We start from the raw sequence: 13,003 nt of genomic DNA on the forward strand, positions 1-13,003 counted from the left end.
TCATGTGTGTGTAAATTTTGTTGAAGATTTGGTGATGAGGCTGTTACGTCTCGTTTGCTCAGGGAGAAAGTGAAGTAACAATATGAAAACCAAGATGGTTAAGGTTTAACTAAAAATTGTTGATTTAATATTTACAGTGTAGGAAAAAGAAAAGAAACAGAAAAAAAACATATAGAAAGTTGTGGTGAAAATAAAAGGGATTTAAACAAAATAATCGACTAAACTAAGGAGCTCTAACTAAGTAAAGCGCAACAAAAATCTAACTAAAGTTGTACTGCGAAAACAAGGCGTCTCAACAGAGGCAACAGTCGCTATTTTAACCAAAAACAAAATGAGACAACCAAAAATCAACCATAGATCAACCAAACAAAAGTCGAGCGGCCGCAGGGATCCAGCTGCAGGCGGAAGAGTGTCCTTTTACACCCCGCGCTCCCACAGGTGCATCTGCGGACTGGTGGGGCCGGAAAGGTGAGCGGCCAATCCCCGTAACGATCCGAGAAAACCATTAACCGGAAGTTCCACAAAGCTCCAGCGGGACACTTCAGGGTGTTGTGAAAAGAGTTTACAGGGGGAGTGTGTGGACAAAGTATTTCTGGTTTTATAAGAAAGTGTGTCGTCTTCATTTGACCCGTCCTTCTGTGTGTCTGGGTTCAACTTGATGCATTAAACTCGAAGCTCGTAGCTGGACCGGAGCCTGTGTTATGTAAAATAAAAGTGGACTGAGCAGCTCCAGTCAAATGAAGCTCATCGAGGTCCAGATTTGTAAACCAGAGCTCGACTTTTATAGCAGCAAAATCTCGAGTCCAGTTCCGGTTCCAGTCGTTGGCGCTGACGCTCTCTGACGTGCGGTTTGTTTTCGTCCCGGTTTGAGGCTCACGTTCCGCAGACTCTCCTCTGTGATCCAAGTCCTGATCCTCTGACCTCCTGACCGCTGACCTCCGACCTCTGCCCCAGTGACATCATCCAGGCGGTCAACAAACCCCGCCCACGTTCGTCAAAAAACTCCACCTCCTTTTCCCTGAGAAACTCCTCTACCTCATCCCAGCACATGATCTGATTATGACAAAGATCTGGTCCAGTCCTGGTCCAGTCTTGGTTTTGGTTCAGTTCTGGTTCAGTCCTAGTTTAGTGCTGGTCCAGTTCTGGTTTTGTTTCAGGTGTGGTTTAGTCCTGGTTCTGGTTTAACTCTGGTTCTGGTTCAGTCTTCTTCCTGGTTCAGTCCTGGTTTTGGTTCAGTCTTTGTTTAGTCCTGGTTCAGTCCTGGTCTAGTCCTGGTTTTGTTTCAGTCATGGTTCAGTCCTGGTTCTGGTTCAGTTCTGGTGTAGTCCTGGTTTAGTCCTGCTCCAGTCCTGGTTTTGTTTCAGTCCTGGTTCAGTCCTGGTCCTGGTTCAGTCCTAGTTTTGGTTTAATCCTGATTCAGTTCTGATTCTGATTCAGTCCTGGTTTAGTCCTGGTTCTGGTTTAACCCTGGTTCTGGTTCAGACCTGGTCCAGTCCTGGTTGAGTCCTGGTCTTGGTTCTGTCCTGGTCCTGTTTTAGTCCCGGTTCAGTCCTGGTTGAGTCCTGGTCCTGTTTTAGTCCTAGTCCTGGTTGAGTCCTGGGCTTGATTGAGTCCTGGTCCTGGTTCAGTCCTTGTCTTGGTTGAGTCCTGGTTGAGTCTTGGTCTTGGTTCAGTCCCAGTTCAGTCCTGGTCCTGTTTTAGTCCCGGTTCAGTCCTGGTTTTGTGTCCTGTTTGAGTCCTGGTTTTGTGTCCTGTTTGAGTCCTGGTTTAGTCCTGGTCTTGGTCCAGTCCTGTTTGAGTCCTGGTCCTGTTTTAGTCCTAGTCCTGGTTGAGTCCTGGTCCTGGTTTAGTCCTGGTTCTCTTCTGTGATCCAATCCTAATTTTCTGACCCCCGACCTCATCGTGCCCCAGTGACATCATCCAGTCACTCACCAAACCCCGCCCCTTTTTCCCAGATAAGCCCCGCCTCTCTCCCAGATAAGCCCCGCCCCCTCTCCGCGGCACATGATCTGATTATGACAAACGAGATCTGTGACGAGGCGAGTAACGAGCTGAGTGACACTAATCATAATCTCACACACGCCGGGGTTTTTCTGCTGCTCCTCGGGAACTTTCCCTCGACTTCCGTTTGTTTCCTGGAAAGTCACGACCCGCGGACAGATTTAGACCCAGATCTGGACTCTGAACCATATGGCGGATCTGATCATGGAGGACTCACCTGGTCTGAGTTTTGTCCCAGAAAAGGACGGTCCTCATGAATTTAGTTCAACAGTGAAAGAATACTACTCATGATGGTTCAGTCCTGGTCCTGTTTTAGTCCTGGTCCTGTTTTAGTCCTGGTCCTGGTTGAGTCCTGGTCCTGCTCCGGTCCTGTTTGAGTCCTGGTCCTGTTTGAGTCCTGGTCCTGGTCTGGTCCTGTTTGAGTCCTGGTCCTGTTTGAGTCCTGTTTGAATCCTGGTCCTGGTCCTGGTCTGGTCCTGTTTGAGTCCTGGTCCTGGTCTTGGTTCAGTCCTGTTTTAGTCCTGGTCCTGGTTCTGGTCCGGTCCTGTTTGAGTCCTGGTCCTGATTCTGGTCTTGACCCGGTCCTGTTTGAGTCTTGGTCCTGGTCCTGGTCTTGGTCCTGTTTGAGTCCTGGTCCTGTTTTAGTCCTGGTCTTGGTCCTGTTTGAGTCCTGGTCCTGGTCTTGGTCCTGTTTGAGTCCTGGTCCTGGTCTTGGTCCGGTCCTGTTTGAGTCCTGGTCCTGGTCTTGGTCCTGGTCTGGTCCTGTTTGAGTCCTGGTCCTGGTCTTGGTCCTGTTTGAGTCCTGGTCCTGGTCCGGTCCTGTTTGAGTCCTGGTCCTGGTCTTGGTCCTGTTTGAGTCCTGGTCCTGGTCCTGGTCCGATCCTGTTTGAGTCCTGGTCCTGGTCTTGGTCCTGTTTGAGTCCTGGTCCTGGTCCTGGTCTTGGTCCTGTTTGAGTCCTGGTCCTGGTCCTGGTCCTGGTCCTGTTTGAGTCCTGGTCCTGGTCCTGGTCCTGGTCCTGGTCTTGGTCCTGTTTGAGTCCTGGTCCTGGTCCTGGTCTTGGTCCTGGTCCTGGTCTTGGTCCTGTTTGAGTCCTGGTCCTGGTCCTGGTCTTGGTCCTGTTTGAGTCCTGGTCCTGGTCCTGGTCTTGGTCCTGTTTGAGTCCTGGTCCTGGTCCTGGTCTTGGTCCTGGTCTTGGTCTTGTTTGAGTCCTGGTCCTGGTCCTGGTCTTGGTCCTGTTTGAGTCCTGGTCCTGGTCTTGGTCCTGGTCCTGGTCTTGGTCCTGTTTGAGTCTTGGTCCTGGTCCTGGTCTTGGTCCTGTTTGAGTCCTGGTCCTGGTCCTGGTCGTGGTCCTGTTTGAGTCCTGGTCTTGGTCCTGTTTGAGTCCTGGTCCTGGTCCTGGTCCTGAGTCCTGGTCCTGGTCCTGGTCCTGGTCCTGGTCTTGGTCCTGTTTGAGTCCTGGTCCTGGTCCTGGTCCTGGTCCTGGTCTTGGTCCGGTCCTGTTTGAGTCCTGTCTGTGTTTCAGGTACTTCCCGTTCGGGATCATCTTCCTGGTTGCGGGGAAGATCCTGGACATGGCCGACCCGAGTTCGCTGGGGAGGAAGTTGGGCTGGTACGGCGTCACGGTTCTCGCCGGACTCTTCGTCCACGGACTCATCCTCCTCCCGCTTTTCTACTTCATCCTCACGCACAAAAACCCCTTTAAATACATCCGAGGTCTGCTGCAGGCCATGGTCATCGCACTCGCAACCTCCTCCAGGTCAGAGCACTCACTGTACACCAGGTCACTCTACACCAGGTCACTCTACACCAGGTCACTGTGCTGCAGGCCATGGTCATCGCTCTCGCAACCTCCTCCAGGTCAGAGCCCTCACTGTACACCAGGTCACTCTACACCAGGTCAGACCTCACACTCTACACCAGGTCACTGTGCTGCAGGCCATGGTCATCGCACTCGCAACCTCCTCCAGGTCAGAGCACTCACTGTACACCAGGTCACTCTACACCAGGTCACTCTACCACCAGGTCACTCTACACCAGGTCACTCACCTGTCACACCAGGTCACTGTACACCAGGTCACTCTACACCAGGTCACTCTACACCAGGTCACTCTACACCAGGTCACTGTGCTGCAGGCCATGGTCATCGCACTCGCAACCTCCTCCAGGTCAGAGCACCTCACTGTACACCAGGTCACTCTACACCAGGTCACTCTACACCAGGTCACTCTACACCAGGTCACTGTGCTGCAGGCCATGGTCATCGCACTCGCAACCTCCTCCAGGTCAGAGCCCTCACTGTACACCAGGTCACTCTACACCAGGTCACTCTACACCAGGTCACTCTACACCAGGTCACTGTGCTGCAGGCCATGGTCATCGCACTCGCAACCTCCTCCAGGTCAGAGCCCTCACTGTACACCAGGTCACTCTACACCAGGTCACTCTACACCAGGTCACTGTGCTGCAGGCCATGGTCATCGCTCTCGCAACCTCCTCCAGGTCAGAGCACTCACTGTACACCAGGTCACTCTACACCAGGTCACTCTACACCAGGTCACTCTACACCAGGTCACTGTGCTGCAGGCCATGGTCATCGCACTCGCAACCTCCTCCAGGTCAGAACCCTCACTGTACACCAGGTCACTCTACACCAGGTCAGACCTCACACTCTACACCAGGTCACTGTGCTGCAGGCCATGGTCATCGCACTCGCAACCTCCTCCAGGTCAGAACCCTCACTGTACACCAGGTCACTCTACACCAGGTCACTCTACACCAGGTCACTCTACACCAGGTCAGACCTCACACTGTACACCAGGTCACTGTACACCAGGTCACTGTGCTGCAGGCCATGGTCATCGCACTCGCAACCTCCTCCAGGTCAGAACCCTCACTGTACACCAGGTCACTGTACACCAGGTCACTCTACACCAGGTCACTCTACACCAGGTCAGACCTCACACTCTACACCAGGTCACTGTGCTGCAGGCCATGGTCATCGCACTCGCAACCTCCTCCAGGTCAGAGGAAACACTCTACACCAGGTCACTCTACACCAGGTCACTGTGCACCAGGTCAGACCTCACACTCTACACCAGGTCACTGTACACCAGGTCACTGTGCACCAGGTCAGACCTCACACTCTACACCAGGTCACTGTACACCAGGTCACTGTGCACCAGGTCAAACCTCACACTGTACAAGAGGTCACTGTACTACAGGTCACTCTACACCAGGTCACTGTACTACAGGTCACTCTACACCAGGTCATTGTACACCAGGTTACTTTACACCAGGTCACTGTACTACAGGTCACTCTACACCAGGTTACTTTACACCAGGTCACTGTACTACAGGTCACTCTACACCAGGTCACTGTACACCAGGTCAATGCACTCCAGGTCAGACCTCACTTTGACCTGTAAGAAGGTTTTTAAACATTTATATTTTTGTTTTTTGTCCTTTTTGTCAGTCCTGGTCTAATCCTGGTTTAATTCAGTTTCAGTCCTGGTTTGGTTCTGGTTTAGTCCTGTAGCTGTAACAAAATAATTTAGTAAAATATACCTAAAAATACTGATATATCGATACAGCAGCCCATGATATCGATACTGTATCATCGTTAAATGATACGATACCTCAATATTTCGATATTTTTGCACAGCCCCAATATCTATGGAGAAAAGCATCTGACAGACCCTCCACCAGGGAAGTTGCACAATGCAGCTTTAAGATCTTACAAAAGATTACATTTTTTCTTTTATTTTTACATTTCAGAGCAGTGCTGTTATCGATGTGCTGTTATCTTACATCAAGAGCTATGTATAAATGTATAATATGTATAATAAATAATATAATAAATATATAATAAATAATATGTATAATATGTAAAAAAAAAAAAAAAAAGTTTGGAAACTTGCAGTAAGCGTGAACAGAGCCTATTTCTGAGTCACAGACAGAAGGATTTTAGAATAATACAAATATATGTTAAATTAAATGCAGTTTTGTACAGTCAGATACAGAAGCCCTGAGCGGCAAGCGTGAAAAAATAAAATAAAAAGAGACACGTCATTTGAGCTCTATTTTCTTCATTTTCTTTCTTTTCTTTTTTTTTGGCAACCAACAAGTCAAAAAAAAAAATGTTTCTCATCTTTTTTTTTTTTTTTTTTTTGCCAAGCAGCTAAAATTCTATATAAAATCAAACGTAAGTTATATACTAATACTACTACTGGTAATACTACTAGTGTTTGATTTTTTAAAAGTACTAATAAAATAATAATTGCTGTTTACTGAAGGAAAAAAAAAAGAAAAAAAACATCTTTTGTTTAGTTGTTGGTTGAAAAAAAAAAAGCTTTTTTTTTTTGTTTTTTTGTTACCCAGGGCTTCTGTAAAAATCTCACTACATATCAAGAAAATGATAGTGTAAAAGAGTTTTAGTGGGTTCTCATTTTGGTGTTTAAAAAAAAGACTCCAGGAAATATCACAACTGTTACCATAGCAACCACTTGGTCCACTTGGTCCACTTGGCCAAAGCTCCTCTAATGTCACAGGAATTATTGTCTGACAAAATAGAATTATAAGAAAACACCTTTATTTTTATGAAATCATGTTTAAAGATTCTGAAAAATGTGTTTTTTGTGTAAATTGTGTCGAACTTTCGACAGAATTCTCCCAGTGTGATGTCATCAGTGCGGGAACTCTCGACTTCCTGTTTCATTTTCAACATATTTTTCATATTTTCTTCACTTCTTTATTGCTTTTTGATTTGTGTAAAGATATAATTTCTATTTACAGCTGGTGTTATTCCACCAGATTCAGTCCAAATGAGAGAATCCTCAAACTCCACATCACGCGCTCGTTTATTCTGGTGACATCACTTCCTGTGGGCGTGGCTCTGTGGCTCTGACTCTCGCTCTGTTCTTTCGCCCTCAGCTCCGCGACTCTGCCCATCACCATGAAGTGTCTGCTGGAGAACTGCCGCGTGGACCGGCAGATCGCCCGCTTCGTGCTGCCCGTCGGCGCCACCATCAACATGGACGGCACGGCGCTGTACGAGGCGGTGGCGGCCATCTTCATCGCCCAGGTCAACGACTACGAGCTCGACTTTGGGCAGCTGGTCACCATCAGGTACGAGCGGCGGCAGTGGCGGCGGGAGAGCGGTTATCCCTCGTGCTCGCGGTGAGGAGGTTGTGGGTTCGACTCCTGATCTGTGGTGTGTTTCGCAGCATCACGGCGACGGCGGCGAGCATCGGGGCGGCGGGGATCCCTCAGGCTGGACTCGTTACCATGGTGATAGTCCTGACTTCGGTCGGGCTTCCTCCTGATGACATCACGCTCATCGTGGCCATTGATTGGATCCTGTGAGTGCATCTCTTTTCCCCAGGGACGTTTTCCTCCCGTGAACTCTTTTAGAAAATGAAAACGCCGGAGAACTGCAAATTTTAGCCGCCGCAAGAAACTGAGTCGATGTAAAAGCGGTGACGGAGAACAGTTAGAGCAGGAGAGTCAAACTCAAATTCACAGAGGCCAAAATTAAAAACTAGGACTAAGTCGTGGGCCAAACTAAGTATTTTGTTTTCTCTTCTTTTGAGATAATGTTAAATCTTTTCTTATTAAATTAAAGGTGTAATAATAGTTTTGTTTAAACACTGAATCCAGAACAAACAGAATATAAAATAATAGCAAAGTTTTAAATAAATAATGTGTCTATAACCTATCAGTAGCCGGTGAGCAGCTCTAATACAGATTTGATATGATCTCGTGGGCCAAATAAAATTATATCACCGGCCCAATTTGGCCCCCGGGCCTGAGTTTGACATATCTGAGTTAGAGGCTTGTAGACGTTTTTCACAACGGCCAGAAGTTTCCCGCTGTAGGTTTGCTGAACTTCTGGTTATGGATGTTTGATGACCTAAAAAAAAATCATGATCACAATTATTTTGGTCAATATTGAAATCACGATTATTCAAACGATTATTTTTTTGTTACTCGATGCATTTATTCAGCATTTCTTGCCAAAATAACACAGACTTTGTTATTGATAACACACAAAACTTTCAATCTGAAAATAAATATTGACTACAAATCTGAACATCTAGAGCAGTTTTGCGACGTATAAAACATAAAATGAACAGTGTTGGGAGTAACATGTTATAAAAGTAAGAAACGACTGTAATGCATTGCTTTTTGCTGTAACACAGTAATTTGGCAAAAAAACAGTAATATTTTACTTGGTACAAACGTCAGTAACGAGTGTTACAAAGCTTTTTTAACCTGGATTGAAGTGGTGGGTTTTTCTTCATACAAATTCGCTAAAATCACCGCCATATCAGCAGCGAACTCTGCTCCGACCTGGTTTAGTCCTGGTGTAGTCCTGGTTCAGTCCTGGTTCAGTCCTTGGTTTAGACCTGTTTTAATCCTGGTTCAGTTCTAGTTCAGCTCTGGTTTATTCCTAGTTCAGTCTGTATACGGCTCAAAAGTTCAGCATCTTCACAGTCAGAGTGAGAGTAACTTAAAAGTAATGCAATAGTAATACTTTACATTTTAAATACAGTATTGTAATGTAACTAATGACTTTGAAATGACAGTAATAAGTCATAAATAACACATTACAGTTTTGAAGTAACTTGCCCAACAGTGAAAATGAATAAAATAAACTTTGAACATGAAATAAGGCAGAAAAACATAAATGTGTCCAAAATACACTCTATATCCAGCTTTTCTACATTCTCTAGATTTAAAAATAAATATACTTATTTATATAAAAAATATCCCAAAATAAACTGTTATGTTTTAGGCAACTCACACTCGGACTTTAGAACTGTGTCGATTGCTGTGGTTCTATGTTCCGTACTCCCAAAAATGTATTTTCATTTATTTTCTCGCCAGGTGAGAAAATAATTTTTTGGGTCTGATTGACCCGCGGGTCTCTCTCTAAGAGAGAGGGAAGGAAAAAAACTGTTTCTTCGGGTCAGTGTGACCCCAAGGAGAGCGTGAGGGTTAAGTTTTGTTCTTTCTTCTCTTGATCGTTGTGGATAAATTAAATGAAGAATGTTTATCCTTTGTGGAGTTTGTTGGTTGAAGATTTGGTGATGAGGCAGATTTATGGGGGTCAGTCTTATCATCAGAAGAGCCTCTAGTCAGAAAATCCATGTTCAGGTCGTGTTACAAATTGTTACAAATGAAATTGTATTTCAAGTTTTAAATATTTTAAAAAGTAAACATTAAAAGTAATAAATATATGAAACCCTTAAAATACTGCAAAAATGTTTGAGGAAATAATGATTTGGGTGGAAATCACTTAAGTCTTAAGTGGAACAGGGTTAATAATTGTCTGATTTTCAGGCAACAACTTGCAAATGTTCAGTAATTCGAGCTCTACAACCTACATTTCAATTTTATTTTAAATCTTTTTCTTTTAATAAGCATTGGTGGGTTTGTAAACCAACACATTAAGTCATGCTGGCCTTAGCTAATGCTGTTATTCATGATTATGTGTTTTCCTGTCAATATCTCTAAATATTTTGATTTTGCAGCCATTTTTAATTGGTAAACATCCCAAAGTTTACTAATTCTTCCCTGATATCCAGGGATTATTCCCTGTTGCTTTCATCAAATATACATTCAATTGTTCAAGAGAAATGTTGCTGACAAACCAATAGAAGAGGGAATGATTTTCTGACTAGTGGGTCTTCTGACTACAGGGCCTTCTGACTAGGGGGCCTTCTGATTAAAGGGCCTTCTGACTAGGGGGCCTTCTGATGATAAGGCTGTAACCGATTTATGAAGCTGGACATTTCCAGCAGTTTTTTTTTTCTTCTATTAAGTCATTTTAGATCAATATTGTGATTTTAAAAGTTATACCAGAATATTCCACGGGGGTCAGAGACGACGTAAACTCTACTACAGCAGACACAAGCACAAACACGTCTGCATTAAAGACTTTTATTTCACACAGTTTGACGTGTGAGTGTTTTGTGTGTTGTTCTTACTCTCTGTGCGTTTGTGTTTTTCAGGGATCGGTTTCGGACGATGATAAACGTTCTGGGCGACGCTCTGGCCGCTGGGATCATCGCTCACCTCTGCAGGAAGGACTTTCCCCTCAGCAACTCCGGCAAGGTACGCTAACAACGCTAAGTGTGCTAATAACGCTAAGTGTGCTAATAACGCTAAGTGTGCTAATAACGCTAACAACGCTAATAACGCTAAGAGTGGGGTGAGCTCTGTGTTCCTGCGTTTGTTGTGTTGTGGGGTTATGGTTCAGGTTAGGGCTCGGGTGAGGGGTGAGGGTGAGGGGGGTGAGGAGGGTGAGGAGGGTGAGGGGGTTGAGGGGGTGAGGGGGTGAGGGGTGAGGGGGAGGAGGGTGAGGAGGGTGAGGGGTGAGGGGTGAGGGGGTGAGGGGGTGAGGGGGTGAGGGTGAGGGGGTGAGGGGGTGAGGGGGTGAGGGGGTGAGGGGGTGAGGGGGTGAGGGGGTGAGGGGGGTGAGGGGGGTGAGGAGGGTGAGGAGGGTGAGGGTGGGTTGTGGGAACACGGGTGCACTCCCCTAATAATGCAAATGCTAATAATGCTAACGCTAATGCTAATAATGCTAACCGTGCTAACTACACAACACCACAGTCAGTCTGTCTCCTAATGGTTCTCATCTCTGTCTGTGTCTTTGTGTTTTTATGTATGTGTCACTGATTTTCTTTTGTTTCTGTGTTTGTGTCTCTCCGTCTGTTTCTCTCTGTGTCTCTGTCTGTCTGTGTCTCTGTGTCTTTGTCTGTGTCTTTGTCTTTGTCTCTGTCTCTGTGTTTGTCTCTGACTCTGTGTCTCTGTTTGTCTCTGTGTTTGTCTCTCTGTTTCTGTCTCTGTGTTTGTCTCTCTGTTTCTGTCTTTGTTTCTGTCTTTGTCTCTGTCTCTGTGTTTGTCTCTGTCTCTGTCTCTGTGTTTGTCTCTCTGTTTCTGTCTTTGTCTGTGTCTTTGTCTCTGTCTCTGTGTTTGTCTCTGACTCTGTGTCTCTGTTTGTCTCTGTGTTTGTCTCTCTGTTTCTGTCTGTGTTTGTCTCTCTGTTCTGTCTTTGTTTCTGTCTTTGTCTCTGTCTCTGTGTTGTCTCTGTCTCTGTGTTTGTCTCTCTGTTTCTGTCTTTGTCTGTGTCTTTGTCTCTGTCTCTGTGTTTGTCTCTGACTCTGTGTCTCTGTTTGTCTCTGTGTTTGTCTCTCTGTTTCTGTCTCTGTGTTTGTCTCTCTGTTTCTGTCTTTGTTTCTGTCTTTGTCTCTGTCTCTGTGTTTGTCTCTGTCTCTGTCTCTGTGTTTGTCTCTCTGTTTCTGTCTTTGTCTGTGTCTTTGTCTCTGTCTCTGTGTTTGTCTCTGACTCTGTGTCTCTGTTTGTCTCTGTGTTTGTCTCTCTGTTTCTGTCTTTGTCTCTGTCTCTGTTTTTGTCTCAGGGCGTCCCTTCGTACGGGACGGGGAAGCCTCACAGTGTGAACGTCCCGATGACGGAGCTGCACTCGCACAGAGACTGTCTGTACGACGACGACCTGAGCGAGAGACACACGGTCTACTACAACATCTGCCAGGTCTGAACCGGGACTAGACCTGGTTTAGTCCTGGTTTAGACCTTCTTTAGACCTGGCACATGATCTACTATAACATCTGCCAGGTCTGTACCGGGACTGGACCTGGTTTGGTTCTGGTTTAGTTCTCAGTTAGACCTGGGACATTGGTCTAGAAGAACATCTGCCAGGTCTAAATAGGGACTAGACCTGGTTTAGTCCTGGTTTGGTCCTGGTTTAGACCTTCTTTAGACCTGATACATGGTCTACTACAACATCTGCCAGGTCTGAACCGGGACTAGACCTGGTCTGGTCCTGGTCTAGACCTTCTTTAGACCTGGCACATGGTCCAGAAGAACATCTGCCAGGTGTAAAGAAGGACTAGACCTGGTTTAGTTCTGGTTTAGTTCTTCTTTATACCTGACACATGGTCTACTACAACGTCTGCCAGGTCTAAATCAGGACTATACCAGGACTATACCAAGACTAAACCAGGACTAAACCAGGTCTGGACCGGGGCTAGACCACCACAGCACCAGGTCTGGACCAGGTGTGAGTCCGGACTACAGTCCTGGTCATGGTCTGTTCCTCTGGGTCGTGGCCTAACCCTCCTCAGCGCGGTGCCTTCTTCTTCTTCTCCTTCTTCTTCTTTTTCTTCTTCTTCTTCTCTGGTTGGTTCGGGGCATGCGGGCATGCGGTGACACTGGCTTCAGTTGAAGTCTCACATTTTTCATAAATTATATCTGTATTTTTGTATAAATTGTGATAAATTATTTGATTTTAAATGTTTGTGTTGTAGATTTAAAGTAGATGTTTTCGTTCATACCTCATGTTTGTCCGGCTCTTCAGATGTAAACGCGGGGACGCTCAGGGAGGACGGGGACAAACACAAATATGAAATTAATCCATAAAGAAAAAAACTAAATAGTGATCGATCTCAGTTTTGGAAAATAAAAACCGTTAAAGCTCGCGCCTCCTGAAGTGCTCCCCCTTGTGGTTTGTGAGAGTCGTGGACCTTCTGCCTTAACTCACGTCAGACCTCCTCAGTTTCTGAACGCACAAACTTCCTCTCCACACTTTTGTATCTGTGTCTTTTGAAAATTTGTGTGTTTTTTTCTGTTTTGTTTCTGCATTAAACGTGATTAAACCTTAAACGTGGTGAAACTTTTTTTCTGATTTCACTTTTCTAAACTGTCCCCCTCCTCCCGTAAACTGTTTTTATTCTTGCTCACTCATGGAAAAGGAAAAGTGTGGTTGGTCGAACAGGTTTCCACACTTCACACTCCACCCCTGCAGTTTTTTTTGATACAAACACCTGTCTGTGATCAGGGCAGTGCTGTGTGATGTCATCAACTACTTGAAACTGCAGCGGCCCCTGGAGGCAGCACACACTTAGATCTGGACTGTTTTTGACCAGAAAACTGTACCAAGTTTGCACTGATGTTGCCAAAAATGACCTGGGACAGTAAATG

The 13,003-nt window shown here is 45.8% G+C and overlaps 1 protein-coding gene across 2 annotated transcripts in view; it reads left to right on the forward strand.

The window, feature by feature from the left end:
• slc1a8a (solute carrier family 1 member 8a) overlaps positions 1-12,600 on the forward strand; it is a 30,959-nt gene extending 18,359 nt beyond the window's left edge. For both annotated transcript variants that reach the window (XM_055165220.1, XM_055165221.1), the window contains exons 8-12: positions 3,525-3,758; positions 6,932-7,126; positions 7,225-7,359; positions 10,015-10,117; positions 11,424-12,600. In XM_055165220.1, coding sequence (XP_055021195.1) covers positions 3,525-3,758; positions 6,932-7,126; positions 7,225-7,359; positions 10,015-10,117; positions 11,424-11,561 — 805 coding nt within the window. In that variant the 3' untranslated portion in view covers positions 11,562-12,600. The remainder of the gene's footprint in view (positions 1-3,524; positions 3,759-6,931; positions 7,127-7,224; positions 7,360-10,014; positions 10,118-11,423) is intronic.
• Positions 12,601-13,003: the final 403 nt, after the last annotated feature.

Source organism: Boleophthalmus pectinirostris, unplaced genomic scaffold, assembly GCF_026225935.1.
Source record: "Boleophthalmus pectinirostris isolate CB_2022bp ecotype Guang Dong unplaced genomic scaffold, ASM2622593v1 HiC_scaffold_7, whole genome shotgun sequence".
NCBI classification, from domain to species: Eukaryota; Metazoa; Chordata; class Actinopteri; order Gobiiformes; family Gobiidae; genus Boleophthalmus; species Boleophthalmus pectinirostris.